General features: G+C 34.2%; 1 protein-coding gene across 2 annotated transcripts; it reads left to right on the top strand.

Annotated features, from left to right (window-relative positions):
- The first annotated feature begins 1,147 nt into the window (after positions 1–1,147).
- On the top strand, positions 1,148–9,479 carry LOC137658658 (uncharacterized). Of its 2 annotated transcripts, XR_011047395.1 has the most exons (3): positions 1,148–1,733; positions 2,051–9,027; positions 9,345–9,479. XR_011047395.1 is itself a non-coding variant. In XM_068393603.1 (2 exons), exon 2 carries the CDS (start codon positions 2,842–2,844, stop codon positions 7,183–7,185), a length of 4,344 nt encoding a protein of 1,447 aa, XP_068249704.1. In that variant the 5' UTR covers positions 1,148–1,733; positions 2,051–2,841; the 3' UTR covers positions 7,186–9,329. The 2 variants fall into 2 exon arrangements, 1 of the variants encoding a protein (XP_068249704.1); XM_068393603.1 differs by lacking the exon at positions 9,345–9,479 and having other exon boundaries at positions 2,051–9,329.
- Positions 9,480–19,519: the final 10,040 nt, after the last annotated feature.

The following is a 19,519-nucleotide window of genomic DNA, read 5'->3' on the forward strand; positions in this document are numbered from 1 at the left end:
GCAATTCTTGGCGTGAACTCACTCTTATATTTTTGTGCTACTATGTTGCATATTTCCTTTTTTTTCATTCGTTAGCCGTCCTTCAATTCTTAGAGGGCCTATTTCTAATCTCCCTTTATTCATCTTTTTTGCATAGGAGTAAAGTACTTTGGGTTTTTTTTTTTTATATTTTGAAGTGTCCTTTCTTCTAAGTCCCTTTTTTCATTTTCTTTCGACTGTATAATCTTTTGTTCTGCATTTTCTATCTTACATTTTATTTCTATCATTTTCCACACATTTTTTTCTTTTGCAAGATTTTTCTTCCACTTTCTAATTTTCTGAAATAAGATCCTTCTTTCTCTTGGTATGCATGACTTTAGTTTATTGTTTTTCTTCGGTACATATTTTTCAACAATTTTCTCCAGTATTTTGTACAGTATGTCCGTATTTACCTGTATATTATCACTTACAAACACATTTTTCCATTCTTTATTAAGTTCTTCATTTATTTCTGGCCATTTTATATTCTTACTATAAAAATTATATTTTCCATATCCTTCCCAACGTTTTGTGCTTTGATTAATTCTGTGATCGCTTGCTTTGGAATGGACTATTAATTCTATGATATTATGGTCTGAAATTCCCGTGTTATACACTATTATTTCTTTAACATAATTCACCTCATTCAGAAATACTAGATCTAGGACATTTTCCTTTCTTGTTGGAATGTGGTTTATTTGTCGCATATTATGTTCTAATAGCATATCTTGAAGCTTTTCAAATTGCCTCTTATCTTCTGCGCTACTATTACTCTCTATTTTATATGTATACATACAACCACTTTCTTTTATCCGTTCTTTCCAATCCACGAAAGGAAAGTTAAAATCTCCGGATAGGAGTATATTCCAGTCTTTATGGTTTCTACATATATCATCTATTTTTTCTATTATTATGTCAAACTCCTTAGCATTTGGGGTTCTGTAAACTACAATTTTTCAGATTCAAATTCTACCGCAATCAATTCACATTCTGGTTTGCTATATTTTTCACAGACGTTTCCTTGATTTATGTCTCTTCCATATATGGCGGTTCCCCCTTGATTCCTATTTGTTCTGTCAGATCTATAAGTTTGGAAACCCTTTATCTGGTCATCACTTGTTGAAAAAAAAGTGAAACTTTTTTTCACTTTGTTCTTTTTAACTTTTAACCTTTGAGTGTAGTATCCACCCTTTATGGTCCTTGATTTTCTACTTTGCTTGTTTCAAAATTCTAAGTTTCTTTTTTGTTTTTGGGAAAAGTTTAAATTTTTTATAATGGTTAATTTGTGTTCTTGCTTTGGAGACACGTTCAGTTTCAGTATGTTATGTTTTAAATTTGTGAAAGCATCAATAGTTTGCAACTATAAAATTCCTCCTTTAAAATGATAATTTAATACTAGAGTTTTGAGACTAAACGAAAACCTTTACTTCACCTCAAAAGTTTACTTCTAGTCCCAGCGTTTGAAGACGGCAGTGCATTTTCACTCGGCAGCTGAGAAGGGCGTGTCAACTCTTCACTAATATTTTTCACCAATCCAGCGTAAATTTTAATATGGAGCATTAAGTGACTAGTGTGACCGTTGGTCGAGGATGATCCTGCTTGGAAGTGCGAGCCCTTGGATTACTTCTTGAGGCTACTATACCATGGAGTTGCATCGATTTTTTAATTAACAACGACAGCTGCAATTGACCTAGAGAGGCTTGCTTAGAGTGGAGGTAAGTTGCAAACCACATTGATGCTTGTGTCTTGTAAATTTCACTCGAGTTACTCATTCACTTTGAATGAATTGTCTCCTTAACTTGAACCATAAAATATCATCCAAAGGACCAACCATATTGTTTTCATTTAAAATTTAGAATTTATTGCCGGTTTACCTACTTATATTTGTCAAGTGTCTTTGTTTTATTCTGCTCGTTCGAGTTCATATTTGCTTCATGCATTTAGTATATTAATTGGCAGTTAAATAGTTTTGTTGATATATTTTCGTATATTTGCTCTCTATTAATAGAGCGTATTTATGACATATTTATAGATCCTTAGGACTTTTCTGGTATTGGGGGTTGTTAGTGAGGTCGCATCATCGGTCTTCATAAGGACGGATACCTCGCTTAAATACCAAGAAGCAATAAGACCATCTATGATCCTGAGCCATTTTCCTTAATACGTATTTCAGTGATAGTTCTGTTTATGTAAAATAAATATTTGAATTCGCTCATGATTATAATTTATTGCCATTTGATAAATTTTAAACCTCCAGTATTTTGAAAATGGCGCCCAACGTGGGGCAGGTTACAGGTCTTTTGCTTCATGGTGTTCTTCCTCGTCGGGTTAAATCTTTCGATCGCGGTCACACATTTTTTGCTTCGTGAATATTTTACTTTTCTATTATTTTGCTGTGTTGGTCATATTTTTTGTGAATCTTTGCGAATTTGCATAGGTTATATTTCCTTTGATAACGCTTTGCTTAATTTCTGAATTTGCTAATGGGTTTATTCCATTATATATTGCACATTTCTACTTTTTAAGTTTTAGCTGAATTTACATGCAATATGGAGAATTTGAGTGCTCATAAGATTTCACGTGGTCATTATCGAACACAGGTGACACAAAAAGTGTGACATTGTAAGGCTTAAATATGGTACTCTCACTGAGCAAGAAAGGATTAGTTTTGTATTATCCCTTCAAAATTTAAAAACAAAGTTAGATAGTTTGGACTCTCAGATAGTGGATAAGCTTTTTAGTGAAAAACAGGATGAATCTGATATCAAAGAAGAACTCGATTGTTGTGCTATTTATACGGATAATATTTTATCATGATTAGCTATGCTCGAGAAAGTCACATCAGAAATTCCCTTGCCTAGTAACCCTTCTCCTAATATTAAATACCCATGTTTGCCTCTTCCTGTATATAATCATTCTGAGGGGGAAAGCATAGAAACATTTTTTAAGGATTTTGAGAAGGCTATGGAGACAATGAAAGTAGACTCTTATCTTAAATTTATTTATCTCCAAAATCAACTAGGTAAACAGCCATTAGCTCTTGTGAAATCTTTATCTTCTACTGAACAGAATTATGAGGAAGCCAAAGCCTTGTTACAAAAAGCTTTTGGTTCTGAATTAGGTCAGAAATTTGAAACTATGCTTGCCCTTTCAGGATTAAAATTAACGTATGACTCTGACCCATATGCCTTTATTGGTAAGATGAGAAGCATTAGAAACTCATTTGCTGCACTTGCAATAACCATTGATGATGTCTTGCAATATTTCTTTTGGGGTGCTATGAATGATGGTCTTAAATTACAATTAACTCAGATTACAAATAAAAACAAACCTTTGCTTAAGGATATTGAGGATAATATTTTTGAGGCCACAGAGCGTTACCTTCGGGTTCAGAAAAGATATCAGGAGAAGAAAGTTAATCGTAAAGTTCAGTCAGATGCAAGATCAACATTAAGTTTCGCTAGTAACGTACAGGTTGACTCTTCCAGTGCAGTGAAATTAAAGGGTTGTATTTTGTGTAGGGACGAAAATGGTTCCGAAAATGCTGATCATCCAGTTAACAAGTGTAAGGTTTATGTCTCTCCAAAGGCAAAGGTCGAAAGGCTGCTAAAGTTGAATGCTTGCACTAAATGTGCTAATCCTCATAAAACAAGTGCATGTAGATTCAGGTTCTTGAGAAAATGTAACAAATGTAACGATTGGCATTTCAGTTTTTTGTGTGATAGTAATGTTAAAGTGGCTACTGATAACGTCAATAAAGAAAAGGGCTCTTCCCTTGGAGCAACAAATGGTATGATAAGCATAGATTGCAATAAGGTCCTTTCACATACTGGGGCTTCCATTTTACCCACTTTCTCGGTTGTTTTGTCTAATAATGAGCAAATGCGTTGTCTTAAACACAGTGGTTCTCAGCTTAATTTTCTTGATGCTGAATTTGCAAAGCGAAATGATTTGGAAGTATTGGAGTCAAATTTCAGTGTCACTGTAAGAGGTATTAATTCTCAAAGAAAATTGTTGACTAATGTTGTTCGTGTTAATTTAAATAATAATGTGAACAGTTTTTGTGTGGAAGCAATCTGCCTTCCAGAAATCAATACAAAGCTAATTCTTCCAGGTTTGAGTCAAATTGTTGAAAGATTTATGGAAAAGGGATATAAATTTACAGATAAATTTTTGGCAAAAGGGGAGGATATGATCTCTGATATTAAGTTCATACTTGGAACTCATTCTATTCATTGTTTACCAGAAATAACGAAATTGTTTGGATCTGGTGTTCCCTATGCATATTTGGAAACTTCCCTTGGTATCATGCTTTCTGGAAATGTTAATGAATACCTGAGAAATTTACAAAGTATTCCTCACCGCAGTAATTCTACAAGGAATCCAAGCGTATTACTTAATCATTCTGAGGCTGATTCAGTGACTATTATTGAGCCGGAGAAAGGCCATTCCCCTAATACTGAATGTATTTCTGCAGAAGTAAATTATGCTGTACTTGCTGATAAAGGTGATCTTGTTCAATCTGAACTAAAAAAGGCTACCGATGCTATTCTCTCTGAACAGTGTTCTCAGATATTGAATTATGATAAAACTTTGTATAATGAATCTTGTGTCGAAAATGATGTGCATTTGATAAATTATGTTTTGAATTCTGTTACACGCAGTGATGATGGGAGACTAGTGCTTCCTATCTTATGGAACAAAAAAGTGTCTCATCTTCTCGGTAAAAATCAAACTCTTTCAAAGTTGGTTCTAAAGTCTAATTTTAAGAGATATCACAAAGATGGTAAGTCTCTTGGAATGATAGACGATGTTTTCAGAGAACAAGAGCGTCTAGGTATAATAGAGAGGGTAGATAATTTATCTCAGTTCCTGGAGGAGCACCCTAGTTTTTCCTTTTTGCCACACATGCCCGTATTCAGGTTCGAAAAGGAGAGTAGCAAATGTAGAAATGTTTTTCTGTCTAATATTTGTGAAAATGATCCCTCAAAGCCTTTAACAGTCAGCCACAATCAGGCAATGTTACCGGGCCCTTGCCTTAATAAGAAAGTATCTACTTCTATACTACAATTGAGATTTGATAGCAATGTCCTGTGCTTTGACTTGAAAAAAGCCTTCTTGCAAATTGTGCTGCCTGAATCTGATCAGCAAAAGCTTTTGTTTTATTGGTACCGAAATGTTGCCAAGAATGATTTTTCATTGATAGTGTACAAACATGTTCGGCTTCCTTTTGGTCTTAGATCTAGTCCTGCTTTACTGCTTTTAGCTTTATATTATATTCTCATGATTGATATAAAGAATGATTCGCTACAAATTAGGAATTTGAAGAGAAATATTTATGATTTATGTTATATGGATAATTGCACGATTTCATTCAATGACCCTGTCAAATTGAAATGGGCCTTCGATAATTTGAAGCAGATTTTTGAGCCTTATGGATTTGAAGTACAACAGTTTATGACAAATTGTAAATCTTTGCAGAGTTCCATTGATGGAGAAACTGGTGAGAAGTCGACCCCTGTGACCAAGCTTTTTGGATTGCTTTGGAATACAGAGACTGATTCTTTGTCCACCCAGAAATTAGTTTTGGATAAGAATGCTTCATCTAAAAGGCAGATTTTGAGTTCAATTGCATCAAATTTTGATATCTTTAATTTTTGTGGACCTTTACTAAATAGAGCTAGGATATTCATGCATTCATTGCAGTGCAATAAAGAAATTGGTTGGGACAATAGGCTATCTGGGGATCTGCTAAGAGAATGGAATAATATTGCTAAGCAGCTAAATTCTTCTCCAACGATTCCAGTTAATAGATTTGTCGGTAGGAGAGATGATATGTATAATTTGATTGCATATACAGACAGTTCTAGAAGCATTTACGGCTGTGTTGTGTTCTTATATAATTTGAGAACTAAAAAAACAAACTTTGTCATGGCTAAGAACAGATTTGTTAACAAACAATTAGAATCTAAATCCATACCTTCTCTTGAATTTCAGGCAGTTTCTTTAGGGACTGAAGTATTACATGATATTAGAAGAGAATTAAGTGGTTCTAATTGTGTTGAGCCTATTAACATAGTAGGGATGGATCTATACACAGATAGTCTAGTTTGCTTACATTGGTTATCAGCACATGTTACAAAGTTTGATAAATTGCGTAATTTGAGCATCTTTGTGAAAAATAGATTAGATAGTATCTGCAGAATGTGTGAAGAATTTCCTATTAAGTTTAAATTCTGTGTAGGCTCTAAAAACCCAGCTGATGAAATCACCCGGCCTCTCTCCTATAAGCAATTAATGAACTCTAATTTTTTCAGTGGTACTGTTGCAAATGCAGATATTGATGTTTTCGCAAGTGATATGATGGAAGTCACCATTCCTAATACATTGCTCAGAGAAGAAGGTATAAGCTCTTCTCTTGAAAGTAGTAACGTTCATGTTCCTACAGAGTCTGTGGTTGGAGAGGATATAAATCATTTGGTTTCTATGGATTCCTTTTCAGGCTTCAAGAGTATAGTTTCAGTCCATAGGTATGTGATAAGGTTTATTAATAACCTGAAAATTGCAGTAAAGATGAGGGACCCAAGTAAATATTCACATTTTAATTGTCTTACTGATGAAGAAACTTTATCAGAAGCTTATAACTTTGTAATCTACAGAGACCAGCAGATTCACTTTCCAGAAGTTTTTAAATATTTTGCACGGTCTTCTAATGCAGTTAGAAAGATCCCTAATATAATCAGCCAACTTAATATTTATCCAGATCACAATGGTATATTGCGTGTTAGAAGTAAGACTGCACGCTGGAAGGACAGAGATAAATTTATGTTCTCGCCTATCCTTTTATCAAAGGATAGCGTCCTGACCAAGAAGTTAATCCTGGAAATGCATAAAATGACAAACCATGCTGGCATCTATTCATTGTTGACCGAATTTCGGAAAACTTTTTGGGTTTCACATTTCTTTTCAACTATAAAGAAGATTTTGAAAGAATGTATAAACTGCAGACGATTTCACAGACATGAAGTCAAATTGAATCAAAGTCCATACAGAGATTTTAGTTGGAACCTCCCAATATTCCCTTTAGGTCTATTTTCCTGGATTATCTTGGCCCGTATTATATTAAGTACCAAGGGGTTAAAACAAAAATTTGGTTGCTTTGTCTAACGTGTTTGTGGTCTCGAGCTATAAATTTAAAATTATGCTTTGACATGACTGTACCCACATTCTTGAGAGCACTTCAGTTACATATATGGGAGTATGGTACTCCACAATTGTGCTTTTCAGATATGGGATCTCAAATTGTTGCAGGTACTAATTTAATTTCTGATTTTTTAAGGGACCCAGATACTGTGCAATATCTAGAGGAACATGGAATGAGGGCTGTAGAATTTGAGCAATACTACAAAGGCTGTAACCAACTTGGATCACATGTGGAAAGTTGTGTTAAATTAGTTAAAAGACTTATATATGGTTCAGTTCGAAATACTGTATTGAATTCTCTTGATTTTGAGTTTCTTATAGCAGAGACTGTACATTTAGTTAATCGCAGGCCAATTGCTTTTCATGAGTCTTTAAGAGATAATAATCCAAATGAAGTCATTCCTGCTGCAATAACTCCTGAAATTTTGCTAAAGGGCTATGAGTTGGTCTCTTTGAGCATCATTCCTAATTTACAACCTCTTCCAGATTCCGACCCTTCATGGACTCCTTCCAAGGATCCAATAGAGCATATTAAGGACAGTTATAGTAAATTGCGCAAGTCTCGTTCATGTTTAAAAGACATTTATAACTCTGAATTCCTTGCAAAACTTGTGCATCAAGCCACTAATGTGGGTTCTAGATACAAGCCAGTATCGCACAAGAATTTGCAAGTTGGTGATATAGTTTTACTAAAAGATGTTCATTTGAAACCTGCAAATTATCCTATGGGAATCGTTAAAAGCGTTCAGATGAACTCAATTGGTGAAACCACTGGTGCAACAGTAATGAAGGGAAACAAAGAAAGAGTAAATAGACACTCTTCATCATTAATTCCTCTACTGAGTATTAATGAATATTCTCATTCTAAAGTAGTGCATAGGCAAGAGGATGAGCATTCCAATGAGGATCTTGCATTAAAGAGGCCTAAAAGATTGGCTGCTTTGAAAGGCGTACGAAAAACGAAAAATCTTTATCTTCATGGAGATGCTTAATATTCATTACTTGTACCTTGTAAATAATTCTTGTATATATTTAATTGTATGGGACATATTTAATTGTATGGGACATATTTAATTGTATGGGACATATTTAATTGTATGGGACATATTTAATTGTATGGGACATGAGGTTTTTTCTACTACTGATAAATAAAAATTCAATTTCTTCTGACACTAAAACAGTTGAAATTGAATGTTTTTGCTGGGAGTGTTGAAAAAAAAAGTGAAACTTTTTTTCACTTTGTTCTTTTTAACTTTTAACCTTTGAGTGTAGTATCCACCCTTTATGGTCCTTGATTTTCTACTTTGCTTGTTTCAAAATTCTAAGTTTCTTTTTTGTTTTTGGGAAAAGTTTAAATTTTTTATAATGGTTAATTTGTGTTCTTGCTTTGGAGACACGTTCAGTTTCAGTATGTTATGTTTTAAATTTGTGAAAGCATCAATAGTTTGCAACTATAAAATTCCTCCTTTAAAATGATAATTTAATACTAGAGTTTTGAGACTGAACGAAAACCTTTACTTCACCTCAAAAGTTTACTTCTAGTCCCAGCGTTTGAAGACGGCAGTGCATTTTCACTCAGCAGCTGAGAAGGGCGTGTCAACTCTTCACTAATATTTTTCACCAATCCAGCGTAAATTTTAATATGGAGCATTAAGTGACTAGTGTGACCGTTGGTCGAGGATGATCCTGCTTGGAAGTGCGAGCCCTTGGATTACTTCTTGAGGCTACTATACCATGGAGTTGCATCGATTTTTTAATTAACAACGACAGCTGCAATTGACCTAGAGAGGCTTGCTTAGAGTGGAGGTAAGTTGCAAACCACATTGATGCTTGTGTCTTGTAAATTTCACTCGAGTTACTCATTCACTTTGAATGAATTGTCTCCTTAACTTGAACCATAAAATATCATCCAAAGGACCAACCATATTGTTTTCATTTAAAATTTAGAATTTATTGCCGGTTTACCTACTTATATTTGTGAAGTGTCTTTGTTTTATTCTGCTCGTTCGAGTTCATATTTGCTTCATGCATTTAGTATATTAACTGGCAGTTAAATAGTTTTGTTGATATATTTTCGTATATTTGCTCTCTATTAATAGAGCGTATTTATGACATATTTATAGATCCTGAGGACTTTTCTGGTATTGGGGGTTATTAGTGAGGTCGCATCATCGGTCTTCATAAGGACGGATACCTCGCTTAAATACCAAGAAGCAATAAGACCATCTATGATCCTGAGCCATTTTCCTTAATACATATTTCAGTGATAGTTCTGTTTATGTAAAATAAATATTTGAATTCGCTCATGATTATAATTTATTGCCATTTGATAAATTTTAAACCTCCAGTATTTTGAAAATCACTGCCAGTCTTTTGGGAATACCATGCTTCACTTATATTTAATATATCTATTTTTTCAATTTGGGTTAGTGACTAAACCATGTGCATTCATCACTATTATGGTTTGTGTTTCATCCCCATTATTTAATATTGGTAATAATATGGATTCTCCCAAGCTATCTTCCTGTTCTGATATGATGTTCTTTTCTTCATTTCCCAGAATTCTGCCATTAAAAAATCCAACTTTTCCATTATATTTGCTCTTTCGCCTTCATATTTATTTTTATGTGTATACCTGCAATTATCCCCATATCTGCACCAACCCCTGGTATTATAGATGCATTCTTTGTAGTTGGGCTCTAAATGTGCATATTTGGGTTGAAAGGTCTCATATCTTGGGGCTTTTGGTTCATAGCGCGGTATATACATGGCCTGCTTTTTTGTTTCTTATTTTGTTTCATTTTTGCTTTCATTTTTCTTTTCAGTTTGCTGAGTTTTCTTACTCTCATTCATGGTTGCAGGATGCATATATCGACATTTTTTGTTGAAACCTTCTTTTGGGTTTTTGCATATTTTTGGATGGAGATCTCTGCATTCGTCTCCATATCCGTCTAAATACGCACATTTACCATATATTTCATAATTATGGCATATCTTTGGATGCTTGTAGTAGCATCTTTCGCCAAATCTGCATTTCCCTCTTTTCAGTAAATTGCAGATTATATCTTTCTTTTCTTTTTTTTCTTGTTCTTGCTCTTCCCTAAAAGAATGTAGGTCCGGGTAGAGTCTCTTGGGTCTATTATTTGTTTCCATCTGATAATTCATTTCTTCATAAGTATGTTGTTGGATGGCATCATAAGTTATATCAATGATTTCCTCTGCATCCTTACACATATCCTGTTCATTTTTCTCTTCTCCTTCTTCTTCTTCTTCTTTTTCTTCATCTTCTTCTTCTTCTGCTTCTTCTTTTTCCTCTTCTTTATCTTCAACTATTTGCAGATTTAGTCTCGACTTAATTATATTTTCTATCCAGACTAAGCATGTTGAGCAGAATACCTTTGTGTCTCTATTTTTTATTTTTTGCTGTATTTCAGCACATGTAGGGTGTGTTGGAACATGGCAGGCATCACATTTTCTAATCAGTTGTTGAGGATTATTAATGGAATACCATATATTAAATGTATTACACCATTTTGGCATTCTTTTTCCCAATGCATCAATCAGCATATTCACCATATTGGACTTTGTATTGTTCTTTGATGGAATGTGTTGATTGATGTAAACTTTCTTTATAAGTCTCTTTATCACTTGGATCTTCTTTGGAATTTCTTCTATTATTTTGCTGATGTTTTCCGCAGATTTGCTCCAGTTTATTGGATCATATTGTTTCAATATGTCTGTGAATATTTTTCCGTCACACTGGTTGGAGTTACTAGTGACCTCTGTTATCAGACGGTCGAGCTCTTGTTTCGCCGACCAATGGAATTTACTTTTGATGACTGCAGCGATGTCTCTCCAAGAGTTGCCTGTATTATAGAGTGCCATCTTGATCAGATTTTTATTAATTCACAAGATAACTATCCTATGCCGACGTTTTATCCCACTTTTCTGCCCTCAAACTAATCACCGACCATTCACGAAAACTTGTAGCTATATTGCACTCGATAGCCTTTTGTTATCCGCGTTAAATCAGGATATTTTTAGGGACGCACAAGTGTATTCACTCACCGGCACACAAATACAACTCATAGAGAGAGAGAGAGAGAGAGAGAGAGAGTTCTCTTGCTTGAGGGTACACTCTGGTACACTGTTCTATCTTATGATTATCTTATTATATTTATTTTTTTTCATGTTTTTTTCTTCCTCTTGATTTTTGAAATGGTCTGTTGGCAGGCCTAATAGAAAGGCCATGGATGTATGGTGATTTATCAAGAGGTTGTCTTATCTGATTCTTTTACTTTTCAAAACCATCCCTTCAGTTGACCAGTTTCTCCGACTTTTTTGTTTTACAGTGTATGTGTTTGATCAATCAATTTATTTATATATCTGTACATATTGTTCTTGTTATCATTCCTGTTTATTTGGTTTTTAAGTATGATGTATCTTTTTTTTCACCATTAATTCTTATGCCCTCTGGAGACATTGAGCAAAATCTGTGACCAGTTTGTCCTAGATTTCGTCAATGTCATCTACTGTATTGCGATATTCGCGGTCTTCATGCAAATATTCAATACCTCACAGTTGCGTCCAACAGTATGATATTATTTTGTGCTCAGATACTTTGATTTCTAATATCAGGCACTCATAAGAAGCCAATAATGATGAAACATGATTCCATCCCTAGGGCCAAGGATGATGGCGGTGTATATTAGGACTGAGTACCCTGCTTCTCATAAGTCCTACTTTGAACGTGGATGCCATGAGATTCAGGTAATAAAAGTTTGTGACAGGTATAACAATTTCTATTTTTGTTCGATCTACTGGAATCCTGACATGGATGATTTTATCTTTGATTGTCTTCTTACTATGGCTAAGATACAAGATGATAGAAAGGCCTCTTTTGTCTTTGTTAGTGATTTTAATGTTCACCATAGGGAGTGGTTGAATTTTGTTTCTCCTGACGATCGCCATGGCTTAAGAGCTTTAGACTTTGCCTCTGAATCAGGCTGTGAGCAAATCATAAGTGAAGCTACCCACAGGTCTGGTAACTCCTTGGACCTCGTATACACCGACTCCCCTGGCATTATGACAAGTGAGGCTGGTTCCTCAGTTGGGACATATGATCATGCCTTGATTTCATTAGTAGTGAAGACTGAGCAGCCTGTGCCTGATGTTTCTTACTCATGTAAGATTTATATGAAATCTCAAGCAGACTGGACTGGGATTTTGCTTGATCTTTTGGGCTTCAATTGTATAGTAGTGTGGATCCGGTTGTCCCTTTGAATGAGGATCTAGTCAGCATCATTGATAGGCGTATCCAATCTAATCTCGTGTACTAAGGTACCGAGTGAAGGATAAACCATAGTTCATTGATGATTGTAGACATGCTTATTTGGAGAAACAGGAGGCCTATCAACTTTGGAAGGGTAACAGAACAGATTTGACCAGGAATAACTATACTCAGCTTAGAGCTTTGGCTCAGAGAGTTTGTGCTTCAACTGAGAAAGAATACAATTTACCCCCCCCCCCAAAAAAAGAAACCCTTTCTGGTACAACCCAGGAGCATAAGTGGTGGACTACCCTGAAATCTACAATCTTTGGTGTAGATGCAACAGTTCCTCCTTTACTTAAACCAGCTGGCTCTGTTATTCACTGTTCAAAGGAAAAGGCAACCCTTTTGGCAGATGTGTTTGACAGCAAGCTGGGTAATGAGAATCTATAACTTCCTCATTCCTGTTTTCCTGAGGCTAAACTAACTATTTTAGCTTTTCGATCTCGTGAAATTAAAGTTCTTTTTATGGACCTTGATGCTTACGGAGATGTAGATCCAAATAGTATTTTTCCATTGTATTTTATAAAGACTGCAGATTTCTTAGCTCCAAAGTTATCTGTTATTTTGCGCAAGTTAGCAAGAAGAGGAGCTTTTAGCACTTGTTGGAGAATTGGTAATATTACTCCACTATGTAAATATGTTTGTGGTAGCTCAAGTCCAACTGATTATCGCCTAATTTCCATAACTCCCATATTAACTAGTTTTTAACGTCTTTTGGCAAAATGTCTTAATAGGTTTGCTGAAGGTAATCGTCTGTTCCCTCGTTTGCAATTTGGTTTTTGTAAAGGCCTTGGAGCATGTGATACCCTTCTCACAATCTCCAATGCTGTACAGAAATCCCTTGATTGTGGTCTGGAAGTTCGTATGATTGGACTTGATTTTAATGCTGCTTTTGACCGTGTTAAACATGAGGCCCTTGTTTTCAAACTCAAACAGTTGGGGGTGGGTGGGTCGTTTCTTAGCCTCGTTATTGAATTTTTAAGTACTAGATCAAAAAAAGTTGTTGTTGATGGGCACCATAGTGAGTATAGGAATGTGATTTCTGGTGTTCCTCAGGGTAGCGTTCTTGGCCCATTACTTTTCATACTATATATGCATGACATGTGGTTTGGTCTAGAAAACAAGCTTGTTGCATATGCGGATGATGCTACTCTCTTTGCATCATTTTCAACTCCTGAAAGTAGACCTGGGGTTGCTGAATCCCTTAATAGAGATTTAACTAAAATTTTACATGGTGCAAATTATGGGGTATGAAGTTGAATCCTAAGAAAACTCAAAGTATGATTGTAAGTAGGTCAAGGACTGTGGCTCCTTAACATTTGGATCTCAGCATTGATAATGTTTCTTTAACTTTGTATGACTCTTTAAAAAATTTAAGTGTGATTCTCGACAGCAAATTTACTTTTAAGAAACACGTTAGGTCTGTGTCTTCTTAAATTGTACAAAAAATTGGCTTATTAGAGAAAGTCTTTGAAGATTTTTGGTGATCAATCTATTCTGAAGAAGTGTTTTAATTCTTTCATTTTACCTTGTTTCGAGTATTGTTCTCCTGTGTGGTGTTAAGCTGCTGATTCGCATCTTAATTTATTTGATAAGAACTTACGTTCTATTAAATTTCTCACACCTGATCTAGATATTAACCTTTGCCACTGACGTTCAATTAGTTCATTATTCATGTTGCATAAGATTTTTTACAGTTCTGACCATCCTTTACATTGAGATCTTCCCGGACAGTTCCATCCTGTTTGGAATACTAGGTATGAGGTTAATTCTAATAGTCAGGCCTTCTCCATCATAGTGTTCAATACTACACAGTACTCTAGAAGTTTTATTCCAGCTGTGACAAAGTTGTGGAATGATCTTCCTAATCGGGTAGTTGAATCATTAGAACTTCAAAAGTTCAAACTCGCAGCAAAGTTTTTTTTTTTTTTTTATTGAACAGGCTTGCGTAAGTCCTTTTATAGTTTAATAGATTTAATATCTGTTATAATGTTGTTAATGTTTTTAAAATATTTCATTTTAATTTTCATTAATTAGGCCACATCGTTTATTTATTTCCTTATTTCCCTTCCTCACAGGGCTATTTTTCCCTGTTAGAGACCTTGGGCAATAGCATCTTTCTTTTCCAACTGGGGTTGTAGCTCAGCTAGTAATATATATATATATATATATATATATATATATATATATATATATATATATATATATATATATATATATATATATTCTGTGTATATATATATACATATAAATGTATGTATATATATATATATATATATATATATATATATATATATATATATATACAGTATATATATATATATATATATATATATATATATATATATATATATATACACACACAGTTGCGCTCCTTACAGCTTTTGAAATAGCTTCTTCTGGATTTGGAGAGGTTCTGCTCAGGTCAATGAATATATCACAATATCATCAAGATATACGCCTACTCCGTCAATCGATCTTAGAAGGTTCCTAAGACCAAATGACATGACTGTATATATATATAGCACGAACGAGGTTATAAAAGCTGATTGCAATTTTGCATTGTCGTCCAAATGAATTTGATAATAACCTTTGAATAAGTCAATATTGGAGACGAACCTCTCTTTTCCTATGTTGTCAAGTAGTTGGTTTATGAGCGGCAAGGGATAATCATCGGCCAAACTGATCGTTTTCAACTTTCAGAAGTCTGTACACATCCTGAAAGGTCCATCTCTTTTTTTTTTTTCACGAGCAAGCATGGAGAACTGTTAGGGCTAGAACTTTTTTCGGCTAATCCGTTTTGTAACAAATGGTCCACTTCTTTCCTCATGACTTCTCGGTGATATGGCGACAATCGATAAACACATTGTTTGAACGGTTTTTCAATGGTTTCGAAGTGCATCTCATACTTCATCAAGTATGTTCGTTTTGGAACGTTTAAGATAATCTCAGAAAAATTTTTAATCAATGGGCTAAATTCGTATTGCTGCTCTTAGTTTAAATGAGTTGATTTCTCTTCCAAGTTCTGAATGAGGGATGAAGTATTCACTTTGCTTACCGCCCCTACTTCATATCCATCGTCGTCCGTGATTTAAGCTTCGGTCTCGTTTTCACTTAAGTAGGGTTTCAGTAGGTTTACTTTCCTTTGACTTTTCCTTCTTCCTGGGGTTTCGATAACATAGGTCAGGTCACTGATCTTCAAAATCCTGAATGGTCCTTGGAACTTGTTGGTGAGTGGGAGTTGTTTTATCCGTAAGATAACCAACACTTGTTGTCTTACTACTAATTACCTGTCCTTACTTTTCATATCAAACCTTTTCTTCATTTTACCTTTACTTGTTTTCAGGTTTTCTGAGAAAAATGTCCTCATCTCGCCGATCATTTTCGTCAAATTCTTGACATATTCTCCATCCATTTCTTCGCGATCCTTCCATTTTCCTGTCAACATTTTAATCAGTCCTCGTACTTCTTGTCCAAACGCCATTTCATTTAGGGTACATCTCATGCTTTCGTGATAAGCATTGCATATCTCAAATAACATCAATGGTAGTCCGATGTCCCATTCATTTCCTGTTTCGTTGCATTATGTTGTTAACATACTCTTCAGGGTTTGATAAAATCTCTCTAATGCACCTTGCATTTCCGGGTAATAGGAAGTAGCCAGTTGTTGTTCAACATCCAACAGTTTCATCACATCATGCAACAATTTTGATGTGAAATTTGTTTCTCGGTCACTCTGAACAATTTAGGGAATACTAAAAGAGAAAAGGGACAATGAAAATTTTGGTGCTCAAAATTGTGGGATTTTCATTATTCTTTTCAATGATATCTTTCTCTCTAGAATTGAAAAATAAATAACTGAGGAAAATATACCTAAGTGTGAATAAGTATGTTTTTGAATTATGAGCTCCTAAAGATTTGCAATAAATTTTCACTTCTTTTCTTATAAAACTCAAGATAACATCATTATGATAACCCTACTTTGTACTTTTATTTTTTATTCCTACATAAACCCATGGTTGCTAGGGTTTTAGTTAGAATGTTTAAGCTTTGTACTCTTATTCATGTTTCCCTCTCTTCTTGGTTCTCTTTTGTTGCTCTCTGTTTACTTTTTGTTCTTTCTATGATCATAGGTAACACTGGCCTTGCTATAGTTCACGAGGACGTTGTGAAAACACAATGTATATAAGAACTGCAAGAAACAAACACATGCATCATAACTTCTATATGTCTTTGGAAACTCTGGCTGCTGTTCTTGTAGCAAAGTTTTTGTTCACTTACCCTCTACCAATGCCTTCCATCTTTAACAGACGTACGAGATTTCGAAATATAAGTGAAAAAATTTGCTATATATATATATATGTATATATATATATATATATATATATATATATATATATATATATATATATATATATTTATATATACATACACACACACACACACACATATATATATATATATATATATATATATATATATATATATATATATATATATATATATATATACTGTATATATATGTGTATATATACATATTTATATATATGTATATATATATATATGTATATATATATATATATATATATATATATATATATATATATATATATATATATATATATAGGCAAAAATAGCAAACAAAAACGATTCTGTCAAACTCAGCCATGAAGATGAAGCAATAAGGATGGCATCATCATTTGAAGACTGCTATTTCTTCATTATTTGTAAAAATAATTGGTTGAAACATCTGGAGAGCATGTACGATATGTAATTGCATACATAGAAACAATAATACAATTTTCGATTCCTGAAAGTCGTTATGTCAAAACACCACAGCAGACGGTCCCCTTAAGGGGGTTGGCCAGCTAATGCAGTTTTTTAAGAAAAGGACTATGTCTTTCATACTACCTAATAAGGTGACTTAGGACATCTCCAAACTGTATAGGATTTTTGTCTGTGACCTTCGGCTTTGCAACGCCAGGGGAATTATCCTGAAAATGAGCATTGTTCAAATTCTATCTACTCCCTTGTTAATTAATATAAAGATCTTGGATTACTACCTTATATAGACCGTATGTAAAGCTCCAATAAAATGAGGGGTAATTTTTTTACTAGATATGAATTTTTTCATAATGGTAAAAATAAATAAACCGTAAAAATCAGGGGAAAAAAAATATGAAAAACAATTGGTAAAAAGGGCAACATTTTATTGTTTTTTAATGTCTTTCTGAGTCATATACCAAATTTCAATGCAATATCTTTAAAACTAAGGGAGAAGATAGAATTTGAAGGTCAACAAGTATAGTTTTGAGATATGGGCATTCAGTTTTTCTTTATAATTTTACAAAGACAATATTAATAAATCCTGATTATCATGAATTTTATGTTCCTTTTAGGATATTAATAAACGAAAAAAAAGTTGCTTATCATAATTTAATCACAAATGAAGATCCTTTTGCTCAATATCTTTTTTCTTTTGGGTCATGTCAGGCAAGGCGGCCACTCTCTCTCTCTCTCTCTCTCTCTCTCTCTCTCTCTCTCTCTCTCTCTCTCTCTCTCTCTCTCTTTCACTGTCCCTAAAAATATTATACCCTTCTGAACTCTTAATAGAGCAAATTTTCTTCTTCCCTGTGTTAGAAAGATGTTGAAATTGTCTTTTCCTCTTGGAAATGATAAAATTCTTGTAGAAAACGAGAAAAACAAATGTAAAAATGAGTGAATGTCAGTGGGCGTTCAAAGTTTTCTTTGTAATTTTACAAAGACAATATTAATAAATCCTGATTAATATGAATTTCATGATCCATTTTGGATATTAATACACAAAAAAAAAGTTACTCATTTCTATTTAATCATAAACGAAGATAATTTTGCTCAATATCTTGCTTCTTTTGGCTCGTGTCAGTTAAGGCAGCCACTACTCTATCTACTCAACTCTCTCTCTGCGTCAATACCAATATTACCCTATTTTGAACTATCAGTATAGCGAATTTTCTTCTGCCTTATGTTAGCAAGATTTAAAATTGTCTTTTCCTCTTTAAAATGATAAAATTCTTGCCGAAAACGAGAAAAACAAACGTCAAAATAAGTTAATGTCTGAGGTCAAACTCAGACATGTACTCTCTATGAGGTTTGTGGTAGGACCGAAGGCAAAGGGTATAATTTACCATGTAATATATTGTCTTGTGACTCGTGGAAGCTATGCATATACCATTGTTTACAGTTTATTTTACATCAAAATGTAATTATTATCCAAATTTATGATAAGTGAAGAAATACTGCATTTTCTGGTAGGGAACAATGTTTTTGGTTTATTGAGTTACTTTTACTAATTACCCTGTAACTATGAAAATAAGAGAAATTTTTAATAAATATTTCAAATACGCATTCTCCATTGCCCTACGAAGCTCAGTGAGTTTTTTCAGGGTTTTTTGTTTACCTTCCTATAACCCCATAAATTGGCATTCCTTGGCCCCTTAAAACATCGCCATACCTTATAAGTGTAATCCGGGAAAGTAATTTTCAACTCCTCTCACAAATTTTGGAATCTTTCATTATAATATTCAGGGGCTCCTTTCAATTTCTAAATACTCTTTTCTTTGGTCCTGAGACAAGGCAAGATGCGCACTGAGTCCTTTTCTAGTGAGGACACTCTGCAATAACACAGACCATGTATCTTCTGGCCATTCCGTCATCGATGCGACCGTTTTAAAAGGATAAAAAAATTTGTCGGGAGCTTCTCTTGTGAGTTTTGGTATTAAATTCTGGCCATTCGTTAAACCCGGCATTGTGCATAGCAGGGATTACCTCTGTTTGCGTTGCCGACCTAGCACAGGCAATTAACAGTTCTAATTCCCTCGCTTGTCATGCTTCTTCTCTCTCTCTTTCTTGCCATCTTGTAATTTCTCTTGCTTCCATTTCCCTCACGTGTCATGCTTCTTCTCTCTCTTTTTCTTCTCGTCTTGC

This window comes from Palaemon carinicauda, chromosome 19 (genome assembly GCF_036898095.1).
Source record: "Palaemon carinicauda isolate YSFRI2023 chromosome 19, ASM3689809v2, whole genome shotgun sequence".
Classification (NCBI taxonomy): Eukaryota; Metazoa; Arthropoda; class Malacostraca; order Decapoda; family Palaemonidae; genus Palaemon; species Palaemon carinicauda.

Excerpts from the sequence above, each read along its gene's own strand:
- LOC137658658 (XM_068393603.1), top strand. The coding sequence starts at position 2,842 with ATGCTCGAGAAAGTCACATCAGAAATTCCCTTGCCTAGTAACCCTTCT.